This window comes from Caenorhabditis remanei, chromosome II, assembly GCF_010183535.1.
Source record: "Caenorhabditis remanei strain PX506 chromosome II, whole genome shotgun sequence".
Taxonomy (NCBI): domain Eukaryota; kingdom Metazoa; phylum Nematoda; class Chromadorea; order Rhabditida; family Rhabditidae; genus Caenorhabditis; species Caenorhabditis remanei.
This window is the reverse complement of record NC_071329.1, coordinates 2,126,676-2,148,477: the sequence shown is the minus strand read 5'-3', so window position 1 is coordinate 2,148,477 and position 21,802 is coordinate 2,126,676. Positions and strand designations below refer to the sequence as shown.

The 21,802-nt window shown below is 39.3% G+C and overlaps 2 protein-coding genes across 2 annotated transcripts; both read left to right on the top strand.

The window, feature by feature from the left end:
* Positions 1-17: 17 nt before the first annotated feature.
* GCK72_004010 (uncharacterized protein) lies at positions 18-4,136 on the top strand (the record flags this gene model as incomplete). Its single annotated transcript, XM_003101516.2, has 4 exons — positions 18-110; positions 2,242-2,404; positions 2,449-3,602; positions 4,038-4,136. 4 exons carry the CDS (start codon positions 18-20, stop codon positions 4,134-4,136), a joined length of 1,509 nt encoding a protein of 502 aa, XP_003101564.2.
* A 13,770-nt stretch (positions 4,137-17,906) lies between these two features.
* On the top strand, positions 17,907-21,130 carry GCK72_004009 (uncharacterized protein; the record flags this gene model as incomplete). The annotated part of the gene is made up of 2 exons (XM_053724404.1): positions 17,907-18,259; positions 20,899-21,130. The coding sequence occupies 2 exons, from the start codon at positions 17,907-17,909 to the stop codon at positions 21,128-21,130; spliced, it is 585 nt and encodes a 194-aa protein (XP_053588598.1).
* Between the last annotated feature and the right edge of the window lie 672 nt (positions 21,131-21,802).

Sequence of the window (21,802 nt, the reverse complement as noted above, 5' to 3'; positions counted from 1 at the left end):
TCTGAAATTCTGAAAATATGGTCCTCCTGTCTGCAATCGATCAAGGCACCTCGTCGAGCCGCTTCCTGGTTTTCGAGGCGGACACTGGAGAGTTGGTGACCAGTCATCAGGTACAGTAAGACTTTTTAATTTGGAAGAGGGCGTGGCTAGAAGAGGTCTCTCTGTATTTCCTGAGTACGGGAGCATAAAGGCCACATTAATTTTTCAGAATTTTGTAGACCACGTGAGGCCAGTGAGGTTTTTTTCACCGCGTGTTTCCCACTTTTTTGTTCATTACCAATTATTATGCTTGCCATGGAATGTGAATTCCAACGAAGAAACGCCCAGAAGCTTGCTCTCACCCCGCGCCTTGGCTTAGGACCCTGGAAGTAGCGATTTCCTTAAAACATGGACACCCTGGAGCTTGCTCTCGCTCCGCCCCTAGGCTCAGCACCCAGGAAGTAGTGATTACCTTAAAACAGGGACGCCCAGAAGCTTGCTCTCGCTCCGCCCCTAGGCTCAGCACCCTGGAAGTAGTGATTACCTTAAAACAGGGAAACCCTGGAGCTTGCTCTCGCCCCGCCCCTAGGCTCAGCACCCTGGAAGTAGTGATTACCTTAAAACAGGGAAACCCTGGAGCTTGCTCTCGCCCCGCCTCTTGGCTAACGACCCCCGGAAGTAGCGATCATCTTTAAATAGGGACCCTCGGAAGCTTTCTCTTCCCTTCTACTCTCTTTTTATCTATTTGTATACTTCAATTTAGTGAACTCAATAATTGCTCGCACAACATTTTGTTTCAAATGTGACAGCGGGATAACTGAGCAAACCAGTGAATCGATTATGAGAAAATAATGCTGCGTGAATTTGGTTAGTTATGAATTTCATGATCTTAAAACTCAGGTTTGGTATCGGGAAACATTGTCTATCATGTAAAATTCTTGGAAATGAAAAAAAGTATTCGAAAAGTGTTTTGCGGGTCTCACGTATATTATTTTAATTATAATTTTTATTTCAAACTTGGCCGTTATGCTCCCGTACTCGGGAATTACGGGTGCGCCTAGAAGAGTACTGAAGTGTGATATTTCCTTATCTAAGTTGTCAAATGCTAGTTAAAGTACCTTTGAGATCCCGTCGCATTGTTCAGAGATGTTAAATTTAAAAAAAAATCAATTCAGTCGTGTAGAACAAATCAAGGGCTACATTTTTATAGTTGACCACGTTTTGGTACGGGCGGCCGCTAGAGAGATACCGTCTGTTTTATCTGTGTCAGCTCGGGCAGAGTTCTCCCTCTCCAAGGGGCCTGGCCTTAGACCCACCGTATCTCCCTAGCCAGGACACGTACAAAAATGTTGTCTACTGTGAAAAAAATAAAGTTTGGCCAAGGATTTTCAAAAAAAATTTTCGCGCCCAAAACACTTTAGTTCACAAATGCACTAAAGTGTTTTGGGCGCGAAAATTTTTTTTGAAAATCCTTGGCCAAACTTTATTTTTTTCACAGTACTACAAAAATGGAGATCTAGACTTGTTTTATAAAATATTGAAAATTTAAACTGATTGGATTACTCCACACGTCACAGCACTTTATCAAACTTTATTTTTTATTGAAAAAAAAACAAAAAAAATAATTTCAAAACTTTTTTTTTGAAAACACCTCAAAAACAAGCTCAAAAACAGTTTGTTTATTTTAAATTACTATTTGCTATGTAGATCAAATCTAGATCTTCATTTTTGTAGTTGACAACTTTTTGTACCGGCTGTCTCTAGGGAGATGCGCCCTGCCTAATTTGAGCTACCGTATCTCCCAAGGCACCGCCCGTACAAAAAAGTTGTCAACTACAAAAATGACAATCTAGTCTTGTTTAATACTTTACCAAAAACTCAAATTAATTGAACGGTTCCTGACACTATGGATCTCTTTCAAATTGGGCATATTTTCGAAAACCAACAAATTTTTTTTTCAAAATTTGACACTTTTTTTGAAAAAAATGCAATTTTAAGAGTGGGGCACGATGCCAAATGTTTCAAATTTATAGTTGCTATGTAGGTCAAGCCTCGTTCTTCATTTTTGTAGTTTATACCTTTTTTGTACGGACCGTCCATAAGGAGATGTGGATTCCCAAGCTTTGAGCTACCGTAACTCCCCAGGATTTACTTTTACAAAAAAGTTGTTAATTACAAAAATGGAGAACTAGACTTGCTCTATAACATATGAAAAATTTAAAACTTTTAGCATAGTGACACCTTTCAAGCTCACTTTTCCAGATCGAAGTCCGTCAACTGTTCCCAGCGGCCGGATGGGTCGAGATGGATCCAATGGAGATCTACGATACAGTAGTCACGTGCATCAATAAGACAATCGAGAAACTTGAAAACCTTGGTATCACGGCGGACGAGATTAAGTCAGTGGGGGTGGCTAATCAGCGAGGTACAGTACCCCCCGATCCCACGGCACAACTAGAAACGTTGCAGAAACCAGTATTGTGTGGGACCGGACAACCGGAAAGCCGCTCTACAACGCAATCGTGTGGCTAGACACGCGTACTTCTTCACTTGCAGATGAGGCAATTTCTAGAACGAATTCCAAGTCGAAGGACGAGTTTCGTGAGAAGACGGGCCTCCCGATTCACCCATACTTTAGCGCCCTAAAACTCAAATGGCTATTCGAGAACGTGCCGGAAGTACGGAAATCCTACGAAGCCGGAAATCTAATGTTCGGCACTGTCGACACGTGGCTTATCTGGAAACTTACCGGCGCCTATGTCACAGATGTGTCGAATGCGTCGAGAACTTTACTGCTCGATTTGCACAAAAGAAAATGGTCCACACAACTCTGTGAATTCTTCAATCTACCCATGGAGATCCTTCCCGAGATAAAATCCAGCGCAGAGGTCTATGGGCACTTTAATAGTGGCCCGTTGGAGGGTGTCCCCTTATCCGGATGCCTCGGGGACCAGCAAGCCGCGATGGTAGGACACCAATGCCTAAACGCAGGGCAGACTAAGAACACCTATGGCACGGGGACGTTTATGTTGTGTAATATTGGCACCCGGCCAATTATATCAAAAAACGGATTGCTGACTACAGTGGGATTCCAGTTTGGCGCGGACTCACCCGTAGTCTACGCGCTTGAAGGATCCGGATCCATTGGAGGGAATGTTGTGAGATTTCTACGGGATAACTTTAAATTTATATCGGATGCCAAGGAAATGGAGGAGCTATGCAGGAGTGTCAAGGACACTTCGGGTGTCTACTTTGTTCCCTCATTCACCGGGCTGTACACCCCTTACTGGGACTCAACGGCGAGAGGAACCATTCTCGGCCTCACTCAGGTCTCCCAACGAGAGCATATCTGCTTAGCGGCTCTCCGAGCAGTGGCGTTCCAGAGTGCGGAAATGATAGCGGCCGTTGAGCAAGACCTCGAGAACGATACGAAGGTGACAACGTTGAAAGTGGATGGAGGAATGATCACGAACAAGTTGTTTAATGAGATTCAAGCGGATATTATGGGGCGAGATATTGCGACGCCAAAGATTTCGGAGATCTCGGGATGGGGAGCCGCGGTGGCTGGAGGGATCGGTGCACAGCAGATCAGTTTGGATGAGTTCTTGTCGCAGAGTAGTGAGGTGAGTGACTTGTCATTTTTAGAGTTTGGGGCGTTGCGGTCGCGGCGCGGTTGCCAAAATGATTGAATATTGCCTTAAAGTAGCAATCATCAAAGTTTCTCGGCTTTTGAAGCAAATCTAGTCAATTTTCCAATTTGAAAGTCCCGCCTCCTCCAAACTTAAAAATGTCAAGACTCCGCCCCCCTTCGACATTTAACCCTGAAATTTTGACGATAGCTTAAACATGGCCTAAATTTACAAACTGCAAAATTTCATGGCTTTAGAGTTAAAAATGGCTGACTTATAAGCTCTTAAAGTTTTTTCACTCACGCATTGCGGTCGCGTCGCAGCTTTCAAAATTCAAACTGCTATAACTTCGTTGCTCTAAAAAGCTGTCTCTACACTGAACCTTACCCGAATTTTTCAAATTTTCCAACTAATTTTCGTTAATTCCAGGCCAGCCGCTACACCCCACAAAAAGACGAGAAATGGAGAGGCGCCGAACTGGCTCGCTGGAAGGAAGCCGTCAAACGATCGTGTGGATGGGCACAATAAGTGAACCCAGACATTGTTTTCACAATTATTATAATCATTTTCGAAATATTCAAGTAGCTATGATTGATACCTACATGAATTTTCCCCCCCCCCCCATTTGCCTGATTTTTCCAGGCTGCTGTAAATAGCTTATCCTGCTCATTTATTTTATACGGTTACTGTAATACAACAATGCCATGATACACCGCCGACACGTCTGTGAATAAATGTGTTTGTAGTCGGAATTTGGTATTCACCTGGCGGAGACAATTAAGTATATAAAAATAAAAATGAATGGGACAGGTGTAAATAATTGAAAAAGTTTGGGAAATGTGCTTCCTGTGGTCTGGGTACATTAAAAATATCCCGGGATAATTGGGAACTGAAGACGTTTTGAAACCATGAGGAAGGTTTTTGTGGTGAACACTTCTCCCTTGCAAGACTCTAACTCTCGTAGGACCGCGCGTACCAAAAAGTGATCAATTACTAAAATGGAGAACGAGATTTGACCTACACAACAAATATTAATTTGGAACAGTTGGCACCGTGCAGCACTCTTAAAATTGCACTTTTTCAAAAAAAAATTGTTTGTGTGGATTTTTTTGAAAATATGCTTAGTTTGACAGAGGGCCATAATGTCGGGAGTAATCCAACCAGTTTAAATATTTAATATGCTATATAAAAAGTCAAGATTTCCATTTTTGTAGTTGACAACTTTTTTGTACAGGCGGTTCCTAGGGAGTTACGGTAAGTCTTTAAAGTCGCTTGAGTTTCTAGACTTACCTCCGTGTGTCACGTTGACCTACCGGCACGCGCGCATTTCTCGTCGCTGTTTTGTCAATTTTGCTTTCAAAATAGAGAATTTCGGGGACTCTTGGGCTCTTTTACTTCTAGTTTTGGGTTTTTGACCATTTTGCTCAGATTTTAGAACTCTAACCGTGTCAGGGCACCTTTTTTGTTTTCCTTTACCTCTTCCGCTGGGGGTTAGTACGGTTTTGGGAGTTTCATAGTGTGTCGAATTAAAAAAAAAAGTTTTTTCAGTAAATATATCAAAAGTTTGATAGTGCGCTGGGACTTTTTGAATAATCCAATCAGTTAAAAAACTTAATATGTTATGAAACAAGTCTAGATCTCCATTTTTGTAGTTGACCACTTTTTTGCACAGGCTGTCCTTTCAAAGCTACGGTAGGTTTATAACTAGGCCCCTCAGTGAGAGAGAGAGAGAGCTGGCTGCCCACGATAAGACGGACGGTACCTCTGTATCGGCCGTCCGTATCAAAAAATGGTCAACTACAAAAATGTAGCCCTTGATTTGGTCAACACAGCGAAATCCAATTTGACATTTTTGAACAATCACTGTGACGGGATCTCAAAAGTACTGTACATATGCTTACAATTTTCTAAAGCCTGGAAGACACCGCGGTCGTAAAATTCAAGGGTCTTCAGCACATAGTTTATGCCCACTCTCTAGGTTACTGCTCCTTGTCGAACCGCCCGTTATGTCAACGACCTTCTGGTCGGTTTTGATTAGTACCAGGCAGGGGGGGGGGGGGTTCCAGTCAGCTACATGTATATCATTCCACCAAATTCTAAGTTTTCTGACTGCTCTGCTAAGCTTTCAAAATTTCTCTCGAAATCAGCCTTCAATTCATCCCCCCCCCTTTTCCCTCACCTCATTAGCCACATATTAATACTTTTCTCGATAATACCTTCTCTCTCGAGTCCCCCCTTCCCTTCCCTAAAAGAGCACTCTTCTTCACCTGTCCGTCTCTACCACCCCACACCTTCCTGCTGCCAGCCCTCTTCCCCCCTAACCGACACCAATTTTGGGTAAACAAGAAGACACCCATTCTCTCTCTCTGTCTGTTTCCCGTTCATAATATATATTGTGTGTGTGCACTTTTCACTCCCCGTCCCCTTTGTTGTGTATAAGCTTTGGGGAGACGGTGGTCTCACACGGTTTATGTTGTGGTATGGTGTGAACTTTTTGAGGTATACCTAGCCGCTTTTTGTATAGAGTTGAAAGGTTTGGTATTGTTCTGTTCTTTTTTTGGAACGTTTTGTGACGTTTTTAAATAATCTTAGACCAGACTGTCGCACGTTTGACGCCTTTTCCTGTTCGTAATGTGAAATATGAGCTTAGCTCTTTGTCATGGAAATTAAAAACTAAATTAGAATCGCCTGTCGTGTCTTTGACGCTTTTTTATTTATTTCGTTTTGAACTTTTTGTAATGTGAAGTAAGTGTTTACTTAAGAATACTTAATACACATCTGGAGGATATCAAAAATTATTACGGCGAGTCGTTAAAATTTTGGATCTTGACAAAGTTTTCATTTTGAAGAAGGTTCCTGGTGTTGGAATGATGTGACGTTTTGGAACGTCAAGACATTTCGAAACTTTTCATTTTATTTTATTTTTAAGTTATTTTTGAGATGTGTTCGGTTTCTTAGCGTTTTAAAAAAGATATTTCAGATTCGAGCGTTTCAAAATATTTTGAATCTGTGACGCTCATTAACGGACTCATTTTTGAAACAGATTACTAAAAAAGCAAAGTTTTTTTGGTTATTTGTAGTTTCTGACTCCGGACTTTTTGAAAATCGATCATTTTAGAACCAAGACGTTTTAAAACCGGCACGCTTTGAAATTAGCAAAACTGTGAGCAAAAACGCCCTGATTTTGAAACGTTCGGTTATAAAGAATTTTGATTTTTAGCTTTTCAGTTTGTGACGATCCGTAGTTTTCAAAAATTATGTCATTTCACGTTTTTTTCGAAAAACGTTAGTAAAATCGCAATTTTTTTGAAACTGTCCCGCAACGTTACACAAATTCCCAAAACGCCAGTATTTTAGTGGTATTCAAACCAAATTAAGGGCTTCATTTTTGTAGTTGACAGTTTTTCTGTACCTCTACCTAAGTACGGGTAAGTCTCACTTCCACTTGTTATACCTCACTAGTGATAGTCCGTACAAAAAAGGTGTCAACTATGAAAATAGAGTTCTAGTCTTGTTTTATAACTTAACCAACAAATTTTTGGAACAATAGGGTACTGTGGGGATAAGCTGAAAAAGAAAAAACATTTTTGGTTTTTAAGGCGTATCTCGCTAGTAACCGCCCGTATCAAAAAGTTATCAATTACAAAAATGAAGGTCTAGGCTAGGTCTGTAACACACTAAAAATCTGGAAAAAAAAGAACTACCTCGGTCGCCAAGACAGTGTCTCAAGTATTTTAGTTTTAAGGCTAGAAAATTGGAAAAAAGGTCCTGAGAAAAGAGTTTTGACCGTAGGAAAGTTCTCAGGCTCACATTTTTAAATCCAAATTGCATAGGAGGATCAAAAGTGGTTCTGTAGGGGTATTCTGTGAATTTTAATAACAAAATTCAGGTTTTCACCTTAAAACTCAAATCTTTGCTCTCGCCCTCTTTTTCTATCTTCATTTCCATCACACTTCCACCCAATCTCATCTTTCACATACCTCCCCTAGGTGTTCCCTTCGTTCCCCCGTGCTGACCGAGACCGGTTGGTAATCCGAGCCATTTGGTGTATGCAACCAGTTGATCCCTCTCCCGCCCGCCATCCCCTCCGTTCATCATTTTCCCGCCCGTACAGTGTTTCTATTGTACACGTGTGTCTGTACCGCCCGTGTGTGAGCGCGTCATGGGAAGTGGACCGCCCTATTGTTTTGACAAAAGGAATCAACCTTCACGGGTGGCTCTTAGATAGATGTTGGTTAGACACCCCCACAATTCGAATCCTTGAACTTTTTTATCGACCAGATGTCTTTTGGATTTGAAAACTTTTTTTAATTGTTGCCTGAACACTACTCCACTTTTTCGTGTGTTGGATTAAATGTTGAAAAACCAGTAACGGTGTTTTTTGGAGAGAGGATGATGAAGTAGGTCAGAAACGAAAAACGGAAAAGTTCTATCTAGATATGGCAGGAGGGAGGTTCTAGGTTTCGCAACAATTGACACATCAATTTTTCGAAAATATGTTCCGTTGGAATAGTTTCATTTGTTTAGAACGGCAATTTTTTCCCTTAAAATTTTTTGTCAGACTTTGCCTACATAGCTACTTTTAATCCTGAATAACAATTAAAATTATAAAAGTGAGGCTGGGAGCTTTTCTAAGGTCAAAATTCTGTTCGCAGGAGCTTTTTTCTAATTTTTTGAGCCTTAAAACTACAATATTTGAGATACTGTCTTGGTACCCGACGTGGTTCTACTTTTTCAGATTTTGAGTATGTTATAGCCCTAATTTAGATCTCCATTTTTGTATTTGACGGCTTTTTTATATGGATACTCCCTGAAGAGTTATGGTCATTTTAAGGGACAGCTTAAAAATCACTGTATTTTGCACTGAGAGGGAGAAATCACTTTGTCGCTTTGTAACTTGCCAGGGAGTGTCCGTACAAAAAAGTTGACAACTACAAAAATACAGATCTACTTTTGCTCTGTATGGTACATACATAATTTATTTTGTGGGACAATTTGTGATACCGTAACACCCTCTCAAAGTTGAACATTTTCAACTCAAAGAAAAATACATTTTTCGGCTATTTTAACTGCTGGAATCGTTTTTTCGGTGAAAAACTTAATAGGACTCACAAAATTTACACTATAAAGCTATTTTGATCTTTATTAACAGTTTGGATTGAGCTACCTGAGCTTGAGAACTTCCCTCAGAGCAAAATTATTTTCGCGGGACCTTTTCCCAGTTATAAAATAATTAAAAATAATCTTCTCATAGTCTTAATCGTAGGAATCTGATCTTTATTCAATTTGTTCACTTATTCTCACCGAAACTTATATAATAAGAGTTCCCGCAATACCTTCTTTTATTATTTCACGGGGGTCAGAATTAACCTAGAATAAATCTGTAGCTCCATTTTTGTAGTTGACCACTTTTTTGTACGGGCGGTCCATAGATAGGTAGATATAATTTTGGACGTCCATCCGTATAAAAGAGTTGTCCCCTATGTACATAACATTTGACGTTCTAAGACTATCAGGAGGGACGCTGTGGTACCCTTTTTAAAGTCTGAGCCAAAAAAACTGCTAAATATTGTCTTATGGTTTGTTTAACCACTATGATATTAGCCAGGTACCTCCTAACACCCACAATTTTTCCCGCGTAAACTAGAAAACGCATTCATTCTCATAGTCAGTTACCAAACAGTTAGCCATTGTCTTCTAAGTTTCCTCCTCTCTTCCTCTATTCCATTCTTCCTTATTTCCACACGTGCCCGCAACTTCTCCTGCCGGACAGACACAGACCGGTCTCATTTTCATCCCTCGATTAAATGGAAAGAGAGAGGTTTTTCTCACTTCACTCATCCCCCTTCCAATTGTTATTTCATATCGAAACACGAGGCGCATCCCCTGCGCACCGCGCACTATGATGATGGACAGCTCTCCGCATTGCGCACCTTTCTTTTTTTGTTTGGGTGTCATCCGATCATGTTTTTTTTCTTGCTCTGCCTTCAGAAAAGTTTCCATGTGTTCCGAAGCTCATATTGGCATGAAGGCTAGTTTATGAAGAAAAGGGAAGAAGAGCATCAAAGAAACATGGAAATGGGGGAGATGTTCCATGGTTGTTAAGACTAGGTTGCAATAGTTGTATGACATTTTTGGATCCGCCCTTCTTGACATGATTTTGAGATTTTGTAATCATAGTTGCAGGCCGGGCCGACACGTAACTGTCTTCAAACTAAGTTTTGCAAGCTAAAAATATACCAAAATGTAGATCTTGACGAATTTTATATCCGTGACGTACTACGGACCTGATAGCCGTCCGTTGATAGTGCCAAAAAACGTCTATCCTAGTCAGAATATGTTGGAACATGATTATTGTAACATAGGCCAGGTTTTAGGGTCCGCCCCGTTTTGAGTTAATCAAATTTTCTCTAGTCCAAGTTTTCCATGTTTTGGAATTATCAGAGCGTTGGGCTTTCATTTTTGTGTCTTCTAGGAGTTTAAGGTCACTGAATTTGGGTTTCTAGATTATCTGTGAAAATTTTTGAGTCTGAATCATGGTTTTTTGAAAAAATCGTCCAAAGTTCGTATTTTGAGTTTTTTTTAAAGAAGCTGTGCTAAAAGCCAGAAAAATAATATTCGTTAGGCTAATAGTAAGACACAGGCGGTCTCTAGTGAAATATGGCTAGTCACATTTCCACCTCTCTAGGGAGTGTCCGTACAAAAAAGTGGTCAACAATGAAAACAGAGGTCTAGTCTTGTTTAAAAAAATCACTAACATTTTGGGACGATAGGGTGACTTGTGATACTGCTGGGATGGATAACCTTTCAAGAAAGACACCTTTAGGGAAGCCGGCATACAGTGTCAATCCGTATCTCCTTTGGAACCGCCCGTATTAAAAACCCGTCAACTACAAAAATGAAGATTTAAGTTAGGACTATAACATAATTAAAACTTGAGGTAATGAGCCAGTGCCACGATCTCAACATGTTGTATTTCAGCCAAAAAGATTACTGCAAGAGTGACGCCCTGTTTTCTGGAAGGAAATATTTAGAATTTTAAAAATCTTGGCCAACTTTAAGCCCTTTCCACGAAAAAATAACTTAGGTCGAGTTTTTCCCCGAAAATTAGTTCTAGCTCTACTTTAAAAAGATAAATAATGCAAACGCGCATTATTCGAAGTTTTATTATTCCGAGTTCTAAAAGCGAATATGCTCTTGCTGAAAAAATTTGGGATTATAACCATTCTTACCATTCGGAGACAAATTTTGAATACCGATTGCCTCTGGGATTTGAGGGACCAATATTGACAGCTATTCAAAGTTTTGACCGCGGCGCGCCCCAAAAAAAACTCCACAACCAACATTTTGACCTACCTGTCACATCTCATTACCCCTACATCATGCTTCCACTGTCCATCATATTTTCACCTCCCCCCTCTCATAAGTCCTTCCGTTTATCCGTCCGTTTTGACCGAGAGGGCAAAAGAAGAACGGTTATATAAACACGTTTGACACACATCAAATGTTTACCCGGAGGAGACCGTTCAGAATACGTCGGGGGGAGAAGAAGTTCATGGAGATGTGAGTGTGTGGCGCAAAACTAATTATCGGAAGGTGTCTCTGCGTCGTCTCCGCCTCCTCCCCGTGAGAGAGATGGAGAAGTGAAACCTAAAACTTGGCCCCGATATTCAGATGAAGATGACAACAAACGGTAGCTGAGGAGAAGGAGGCGTAATAATTATTCAAATTCCTTGTATATGCGTAATAACACTTCTTCCCCCCTATTTCTTCTTCTTTCTTATTCTCTTGTGTGGTGGTGGTGTACAGTGTTTACAACATCATCATCTGGGGAGAAGCTTCGAGAAAATTAGGGGTAGATCATGATGTGTATTACAACTTGAATTCAGGTTTCTTTGAGGTTTCTTTTTTTGGGTTTTTTGCCATTTTTTAAATGTTCACCTAAGTTTTTCTCCTAAGACTTTGAGTTTTTTTCTTAAGGTTTTAAGAAAATCAATTTTTAAAAGTCCCATTAACTTATTTTTCTTAGTGTTGTTTCCACGTTTCAAAACGTGACTGAAATTTTAGGCCGTAGCGCCTCGAAATTATGTCAGAATGTCTTAAAATCGCTGAAAATTTTCAAATCCTGAACAAGTCTGACTATAACTGTAATTTTACGGAAATGAATCCAACTGCCTTCAAATTTTGAAATAATGTCAAAATTCTACAGATACTAAAGAAAATCTGACGAATTTGAGCCATAGCCGTGACGCGACTGCAACGCGTAGCTAAATTCAAGGGAAGCAGCAGTTCTGAGACCTTCATAGTTGGTTTTTTCTAAAACGGCGCGACGATACCTGTAGTTTCACTGGAAGTCAGTCCCCTAGAGTCCCTCAAATCCCAGAAAAAAATTCTGAGAATTCTGAGAATTCTGAGAGTCCTAAGGTCAAAAAATTTGTTTCCCAATGGTAAAAATGGTGGTAATCCCAAATTTCAGAAGAAATCTAAAAATGTTGAGCCGGAAATTTGACTAGACGTAATCTCACACGATTTCAACCAAAACTTTCATATTTTCTGAAAAATTTGGCAATTTTGGTGGAAGAGTTTTTTCCGCGCGGCCGTGTAGTCCCCTCGGAAAAGATTTTTCTTCAATTCTTCGTTTTCTAAATATTTCCTATTTTTTCGATATAAATGTTTTTAAAGGCATATAGCCCGATTTTTTTCAAATTTTAAGTTTCCAGTTGGTCAAAACTATTATTTTAGCGCATTTTTAACCATAAACCATGTGTCTCTTTTTTTCTCAAGTACTACTCTACTACTCCTATTTGCACTTGAACACAACCAGACCATAACTAGACCACCCAGCTTCTTTTCTTTTTTCCGTTATTCTTTCTCGCCTTGCCACGTCTTCTGAATCCATCTTCTCCAGAATTCTCTTGTTTCCCATCATGTCCTTTTTCTATCCCCCCTTGCCTATATATGGCGGCACTTCATTTTAATGTGACCTGTTGTTGTGTGAGAAATGAGAGAGAGATGTGTTCACCTATTCGACAGCTTTCACCTTTTTCCGCCACCCTTTTCTGACAAATTATTGATTTTTTTTCCGGATTTCAGGAGCCAGGAAACGCCAGAAACAATTCGAGTCAAGGAGGAAGTTCGGGATTTGAAATCGGTTAGTTTTTTATTCAAAATTTGGAGAAAAAAAAAAAACCTCTGAAATTTGTGTTTTTGAACGAAAATCTCGGAAAAAAAACCATTTTTTTGGCATTCCGCAACTTTTTCCTGTTCCAGATAAAGTAAAATTGTAAAATATCTCTGTACAAAAAAATCGGTCACCTGGAATCTTTCATAAACTGAAAAAGTGACGAAAATTTTTTACCGGACCAGGTCGGACAGGGTTTCAGTAATGTTTTTCCAATAAATGTCGAATATTCAACTACGTTTTCAAATTTCGATTAAAAGTCGAGTGCACATACTATTTTTTATTAAAATTTCAAAAAATGCACACTTTTTTTTGATTCGGGTCTACCGTAACCCTGAACCGTTCAAACCTGACTATGAGTGGCAAGGTAAACAATTTTTCAGCATCTGGCGTGCCTTTGACGCGTTCAAAAACACGTTGAATCCATTTTGAAAAATAACTCCAATTGGCAAAAAGATTCACCCGAAAAAGCATAATTTTGGCAGTTTTGAGCGAATTTTTCTGAAGTGTCTGGCGCGCCTTTGACCGACCAACCGGGCCAAAGTTTCGTAAGTATGCAAAAAAAGCCATTCTAGCTGTACGCGCGGCACACTAACCGATAACTATTCGGCCCGTAGTAAGTCACACACATAGAACTCGTCGAGATCTACATTTTGGTATATTTTTCAGCTCGTAATATTGAGTTTGACGCGAGTTACACGCCGGCCCGGATTGTGCTCCACATTTCTATTACCGAAATTTTTGAAATTTGCGTCACGGTCAGCGTCGCGGCAATCCATGAAGTAACAACTCACAACTTTTTTTGATCATCTATCAAAAATCCTTCAAAATCCTCCTCTTTCCATTGAAACGCCACTTGGCAGTTATTCCCTCCATAGTAAAACCGAAAATCCAGATTGATGTGCAATGTTGCGTGCCATCCTCCTATTCCTCCTCCGATTAAAATCATTCTCTGTCAGGAAGTGAAAAAGACAAGCGTATAGTATAGGAATGAATGGTCAGAATGCTTGTACTATCTTTTTCCGCTGGACTTTTTGTTGTGATTATGATGATTCTGATCCCCCTTCCGCTTCCTGTAAAACATTCTGTGTAGCCCTCCGTCATCATAATTACAGTTTGGTATAGGTAGGTAGCCACTCTAATTGTCTTTCTTTTCTTGTAAACTTCTTCTCAAATCTAGTTTTTTTTCTCTGGTGTCACCTAATTGAGGTTCATTTCCGAGTGTGTCTTCCTCTCTCTCGAAACATGCCAATTACCTCTCCGCACCGCCCGTCCCGGTAGGAGAGGAAGATATTGATGGCATGTGTATGACCTAACATAACAACATGAAAAAAATGAAATATGGCCGGGATTAGTTAGGGATTAGGACGGTTTGCAACTAGGACAGTTGGAAACCAAGACGTTTAGAAACCGGAAGTTTCCAAGTGTCCTGGTTTCGAAATGTAACGGTTTCAATATTTTCTTGGTTCTGAATTGTCCTGGTTCTAAAGTTCTAAAGCGTCCCAGATTCTTAGTGTCTGAAATTGAATTTTGACACGACGTTACTTAAGTTTATTGCAATTTTCATTTCTCAAAGTTCCTTAGTGTCCTGGTTACAAAATGTCTCGGTTTTCAAAATGCCTTGGTTCTAAAACGTCCCAGAGCCTTAATTCGGGTTTTCGCAAGTTTGTTCTGGAAAACTCGCATTTTTGAATGAAAATCCTCGAAAATGTTTTAAAAGTTACCAAAAAATCATTAAAATCGTTTCCCTTGACCAAAACCCTAAACTTTTATACGCGCCAAAGGCGCCCCAGACTTTCCAGAACTTTATTTTGTGCTAAAAATTTCTGAAAACTTTTAAAATTACGGCTCATTTCACGATTTTCCTATTTTTTCTAAGGGGCGCGCCAGACTCTTCAGAAAAATTCGCTCAAAACTGCCAAAATTATGCTTTTTCGGGTCAATGTGGAATGTTTTTTCAAAATTGAACGCGTCAAAAGCACGCCAGATGCTGAAAATTTTTTTACCTTGTCGGGACGCGGGTTACGGTAGATCAAACATTTTTTCATCATCGCGTGTGTTTGTGTGTAGATCAAAACAAAATATGAGCAATCAGAATCCAATTTTTCATTTTGTCTGTCTGACGTATGTAATCCTTCCCTTGTGACTCTCCAAGAGTACAAAAATTTTTTGTATAATCAAATAATTTTTCTATTTTAAGTGGTTAGAACCAAAATTTCACAATTTTTTTCGATTTTTTTTCAAATTTTTCCCTCAAGAATGTGTAGTACTTTCGCTTTTTGAACTTTTCCCCCATCTTATTACATATTCATATACATAAATACATATCGTTTCGGAAATTTAGGCTGTCGGGTGGGAGGAGGGGACACACACATAGCTTCCGTAGGGGGAAAGATAGTGACATACCTATAAACAATCTGATAAAATCCGGATTTCCAAAATTCGGAAGGCGAACAATACATAGTTAAGAATGAAGGCGAGAAGAAGATAACAATCGGAGACCCCCCCCCCTCCTCCTATATTCCGCGCGGACACCGTTTCCTATCCTATCCTGCGGAAAATAGGAAAATGCTTTCATCTCTCCTGAGAAGAATTTTCTCAATAGACCTTTTCACTCATTTTCTCCCAGGGTGCTCTAATATGGGGCCACTCGTGATGGCCGCCCTTTTTATACCTCATTGATTCTGATGCTTTCGTTTTGACACTCGCCTCTTTGCAAAATTTTTTTAAATTGTAGATTCCGTTTTTAGGAAACTTTTATTCTTGACGCATATACTTAAGATTGCTCTAAACAATTCCTGTTCTTCTGACGCTTTCGTCCACTATGTCGTGTAGTCCTCTCGGACAAGTTTTTGCGTAATTCCTTGTTTCCTTAATATTTTCAACATTTATATCGTAAAAATAGGAAAAAGTGAGGAATCGAGGAATCGAACAAACATTTTGTCCGAGAGGACTACACGGCTTGGAATTTTTGAAAGTATCGAAATCTGTCCCCTTTAATGTTTTGTTTACCCTCATTAACTTTAACTTGTGACCATTTTCTCCTTTTTTACGTTAAAAATTTTTGAGAAAAAGTTTTGAGCCCTCATGTTTTGTTTTAAGCCATTGTAAGACATGTACTCTTTTTTTCCGTCTAAACATTTTTTGATTCAGTTTTTTTCTTATGGGACATCCTTAACCATTCAAATCGTACAATTTCTATTTTTCTAATTTTTGAGCTGAAATTTACTGTTTTACTATTGTAGGCAACTACGTGGTACTTAGTGTTTGTGGACTTCAAATTTTCGCTCACATTTTTTTTAGCTCCGCCCCCAAAACAGGACCCCTTGCACAGGTTCCTGTACTTGAATTTTTTGAGATCCGTAAACATAAAATTTCTGCAATATTCCAAAAACATTATTTTGCTATTCCCAACTTCTACCCCATCTCAAATAACTTATCTACCTGTTCAAATTTCCTTAATTCACAATGTCTCCGGAGACTCCGCCCCCTTTTTCTTACGTATTATTCTATATGACGTTGTTATGTGTGAGGGTGTGTCTGGTTCTCGTGCTCCGTCTTTTTGTAGGCCAGATCCCACGGGACACCGATGCCCGATGTCTTTCTTACTTTTTTCCTTTTTTCAAACAAAAAAATTCTGACCAACTAAATAGATGGACCAAAAATCGTTGTTTTGTTTTTGTTGTTGTTTTCTGTGTTTCTACTGTAAACCAAAGTGTTACCAATTCCCTGTTGACTCTGAAATAGCGTGATCCTACTAAAATAAAGTTGCAAAAACTATTGGGCCTATAGGGGAAATGAACCCGGGACCTTTTGAACCATAGGAAGACCTCTTACCACCTGAGCCACCCAGTGAGCGTCGCCGCCGCCACCACGCGCGTTATCACCACCTCCTGTTTCGCCCGTCGAACTCGCCCCTGTGGCGTAGTGGTTAAGAAGGTAGACTACCATCCAAACGGTCGCGGGTTCAATTCCAAAATCTCAGAATAGTTTTTGCTTTCTTTTTCCCCACCCTAATAGTCATCATCATCATAATTAGGTAGGTATTTCATATGTCTGTCGGTTCCTGGACTGGGGGCCTTGCGTGACCTCCATTTCACTACTACTCGAGAAGACAGTTGACTCTCTGTGAAGGATCGGATTTATGAATGAGAAATGGTTGGGGGTGGGTAATTACACGGCCCAACGCTTAGCCATCCCCCCTTATGAATTTCTAATGAACGAGTTCTTCGTCTGGAGGGCACTCTGGTGTTTGATGTTGCTTGGTCAAAAAGGAAACAAAAAAGATAAGCCACAACGTCCACTTTTTTTGTTATGAGAACACGAAAAAGCATTTTTTTTCTTCGAAACAAAAAATTTTCCTCAAAAAATAATTGCTGACGTGTGGGATTCGGGCAAAACGAAAATTGGAACAATTGAAACGTTTTTTTCTCCTTCGTGACTCAATTTTTCTTATGAGAGGGAAACTTGGAATGGAATGGATGACGTGGTGGGGAATGGATGACAAAAATATGAAATGAGGGGAAAATATTGATGGCCTAACTTTCATGGCCTAAGGGAAGATTGGGCAAGGCCTTCCTTTTACACAATGTAAAAAAACCGGGGTTTTGAAATTTTTTCAATAATCATGAAAAAATTTTATGGCCTAAATTTTTACCGTTTGAAGCCAATACTGTCTCAAATTGTGACCTACCTATCACACTAGAGCCTTTTAAGTGTTTTTCATTAAATTTTAAAATTCGTTCTATGACCGAATTTTTGGTGGCCTAACTTTCCCACAGGTCTAAAAAATCCACCTGGCCTAACTTTGTCGACTCAGGTGGCCTAGCTTCCCAACCAATTTTTTTGCAGGCCTAAAAATTAGCAGAAACCTAGAGCGTCCTTAAAAAATTTAGGGACCCAAATTTTTTTTCGCGTAAAAAAAATTTTTGTTCCAAAAACCAAAAGTTCTAGATGTTGTTATCTATATATAAGTAAACTCTCGCTCCATCTTTTTTTGTCCTCTCCTCCGGAAAAGGAAAAAGAGACGCCAGGAGGCTCCGCCCACTTTTCATTGGTCTCTCGCTCTCTCTCTCTAGCGCCCCAAAGGCTCAAGCGTTTCGTTTTCCACACCAACGATGTTCATGACGGATTCTGATTCTATTCCTTGCACTCCTTCTACTTCTAATCCGACGTCTTCTGCAACAATGCGATTGTGTTATAATGGGGCGACGAGTCTATTAGCGGCGACTGCTTGCCCGGCGGCTTTTGTCGACTTGGATTCGATTAGAGAGGAGCCGTCGACACCGTCGAGATACTCTGTCGACGAGCGTGACTCGGATTCTGTATTCTTCCGAGAATCGTGCTCCTCGTCGACTTTCGGGTCACCGGTGACAGAAGACGTGCCCACTTCCACTTCCTCACCATTCAAATTCATGGAAAGTATTCAACGGAAGCGGAAGAGTATGTTTAGAAGGAATCAGTCGAGCAGGTATGATGATAATCCGTGGGCTCTGCGGCATAATCTAATCCTATCAGGAATATGTAGATGTCATGTGGGGGGATAATGTACTGGAAAAGTTAGAATGTCAAAAAAATGAAGGATAAGGAAAAAACGGGCCTGAAAATTTGAAAATTCCCAAAAAAAAAGACTTGGGACGGGATCTTAGAAGGACTGTATAGAAATTTAGTACAGTTGGGTGTCTGTCTGTGTGTCCGTATGTCCGAATGTCCACTTCTATCATCTCCTTTTTGATATGGTTTATCATGAGTTTGTAGATTTTTCGAAATTTGGAAAAAAACATTGATTTTTTAAAAAAATTTTTGATTTTTATCACGATTCGCGTTTTTTCCTGAAGGTTTTTTTGGATTTGCGTCTGTCTGTGTGGCCGGATGTCCAGATTTCCACACTAAAAATTGTCTTAAACATGCCGTAAAACGTTCAAAACATACAAAGATTTTTGAAAATTTTGAGCTTTGGCTATTTTCCGAAACTGGCGTTTTTCTGGGAATCAAAATTTGTGTCCTCCTGTCTGTCTGTATGTCCGGATGCCCGGATTTCCAAAAAATCAAATTTTCCTGCATTCTCACGATAGTTTAGACGTAAAAGTATTCAAATGTTCAAATACGATTTTTTTTGTTCGATTTGCGTCTGTCTGTGTGTTCCGATGTCCGATGTAATTCTAAATTTGATTTTTACTCAGCTGTCCGCGTGGTTGTCTATCCGGATGTCTTTAATTCTCAGTATTTTTCAAGGCATTCAAAATTTCTTTTTAATTTTGGAAAAACCTATTCTCTAGGACATGTTTGTTCTCCACAAATTTTTTTTGTGATCTACCCGATTTTTCCATTTTTTTCCCACGATTTAGTACCATTGTTAGAGGAAAAGGATATCCGTTCTTTCACCATGCTCTCCCGGTTTTGCTCTTTTTGCGTCATCCTCTTTTTCCCCTTTTTTGTGCCATTTGATTTGATATTGAATTCAAAAAAAACGGGGAAAAGGAGAAAAGAAACAGAGTGCAAATATTGCGTGTCATCTGCAGGGTAGATAGAGAAAAAATTGAAAAAAAAGTGGGGGAAATTAATTTCCGAAAAATTGTTCGCCGCCTTAGGCGCTTCGAGAACGAAATTTCTAAGATATGGATACACATAGTTTTTGATCTTTAAAAATTTATAGATGTCTATATTTGGGGGATCAGAACAACAAAAACATTTCTTATGTATTATATAGGGAATGTACAAGGACCGAAAAAACAAAAAATCGAGGGTGAAATAAAAAACTAAAAAGAGTTCAACACTCTCTCTGTCAAAAATAACTTGAATTTTCAAATTCAGACGGTCAAGACGGTTCAATTGAGTATAATCATGGCATACTTTGGACCACTTTGGGTTTTGGGCCCAAAAGGTGCCAAGATATTGTCAAAACCCAAAAAAATTTTAACAGGTCATGAATATCCTCATTCGAACCGCCTTGACACGCTGATTACAATTTTTCAAAATTCATAGCGTCAAAATGAGTTTTGACCGAGATACAACGTATTTAAGAATTGAAGGAACCCTGAATTTTTCGCCTTTTGTGATGTAATTTAGCAGGATTTGGTTGTTTTTGAAAATAACTTAAATTTTCAAATTTAGACGGTCAAAACGGTTCAAATGAGTATAATCATGGCCAACTTTGAACATCTTTTGGTTTTGGGCACAAAAGGTGCCAAGATATGGTCAAATCTCGAAAAATTTTGAAACAGATCATGATTATATTCATTCAAACCGCCTGGGCACGCTGATTACAAATTTTCCAGTTTCACAGCATAAAAAGGAATTTTGACAGAGATACAACGTATTTAAGAATTGAAGGAACCTCAAATTTTTCCACTTTTGTGGTGTAATTTAGCAGGGTTTGGTTTTTGTTGAAAATAACTTAAATTTTCAAATTCAGATGGTCAAGACGGTTCAAATGAGTATAATCATGCCCAACTTTGAACATATTTTGGTTTTGGGCCCAAAAGGTGTCTAGCTATCGTCAAAACTCAAAAAAATTTGAAACAGGTCATGAATATACTCATTCGAACCGTCTTGCTACGCTAAATTCAAATATTCAATTTTTTTGAGCATTTGACTCAATTTTGACAGAGTTACGGTGATTTTAAGTCTTTAAGTTTCCCTGTTTTTTTAAAAAATTTTTGGAAAGTAACTGAAAAATTAAAAAATTTTGAAAAATAAGCGCGTCGTGATTATATCTGTTCATTACGTTTTGACGTACTGAACCAAAAATTTGGGTCTTGTATCATTCAGATCAAATATGACAGAGTTATGAGGTTTCTAAGGTGTTAGGGTCTCCCTAAATGTGCAAAAATTAATTTTCGAAAAAATGTTTTAACATGTCATAGATATACTGAATCAAACCGCCTGGCTTCGCTAAATTCAAAAATTTAAGTCTTTAAGCATTTGACTCAATTTTGCGGGAGTTACGTTGATTTAAAGTTTTTAAGTTACCCTGAATTTCGAAAAAAAAATTTTTTTTGAAAGTGCTCCCAGAACTGAGTAATTTATACAACTAACAACCTATGCGCTCTCTTCGTTTCCTCAAGTTTAAAAAGCTCCCATTCCCAACCGAATCCATTGAATTTTCAGCAGTCTCCTAAGCAACGAGAAGCGTCGAACGTGTCGAAGGCCATCGCTTCCATCGATACCGCCAACAATCGATGAGATGAGTAGTAGCGTGGGACACGCGCGTAGCAGACGTCCGTCGCTTCATAACGATTGGACCAACGAGCCGCATAATGGACGCGGGATGATGGGAATGATGGATGTGAGCTTTTTTTTGTGTGGAAAAATTGAAAAAAATTGGTCTTTAAGCATTTGACCCAATAGAGTTACGTGGATTTCAAGTTTTCAAGATACCCTAAATTTAAAAAATTTGGTCTAAAGTCTTTAAGTTTTTAGGGTCTCCTTAAATATTCAAAAAATTGACCAACAACTTTTTTGTTGGTTTTTTTTGCGTTTTTCTCAATAACAACACTTTCCCTGTCAAAAAACCTAAATTTTCAGATTCAGACGGTCAAAACGGTTCAAATGAGTATAATCATGCCTAATTTTGGGCAACTTTGGATTTTGGGCTCACAAGGTGTCTGGAAGGGGTGAAAACTCAAAAATTCTTAATACACTTCAAGATTATATCCATTCAAACCGTCTTGACACACAGAACCAAAAAATGTTGGACTTGAGGAATTCAGGTCAAATTAGACTGTAATATAGGGTTTTTAAGTTTTTAGGGTGCCCTTAAATGCTCAAAAAAATTTAAGGAAAAAACCTTTTTTGGCATTGAAAAAACAGCGTAGTAGCTGATGACTCTGGCCGAGTTTGTTATCCTGAGAGATTTCTAGGCCACCTGTGAAAATTTTAGGCCACATGTCGGGATATAGGCCACTGGGAACATTTGAGAGTTCCCAGTCACCCTGATACCGCACTTGCCAAGACCGACTTTTTCATCCTGAGAGGTTCCTAGGCCACGTGTCGGATCCTAGGCCACATAACA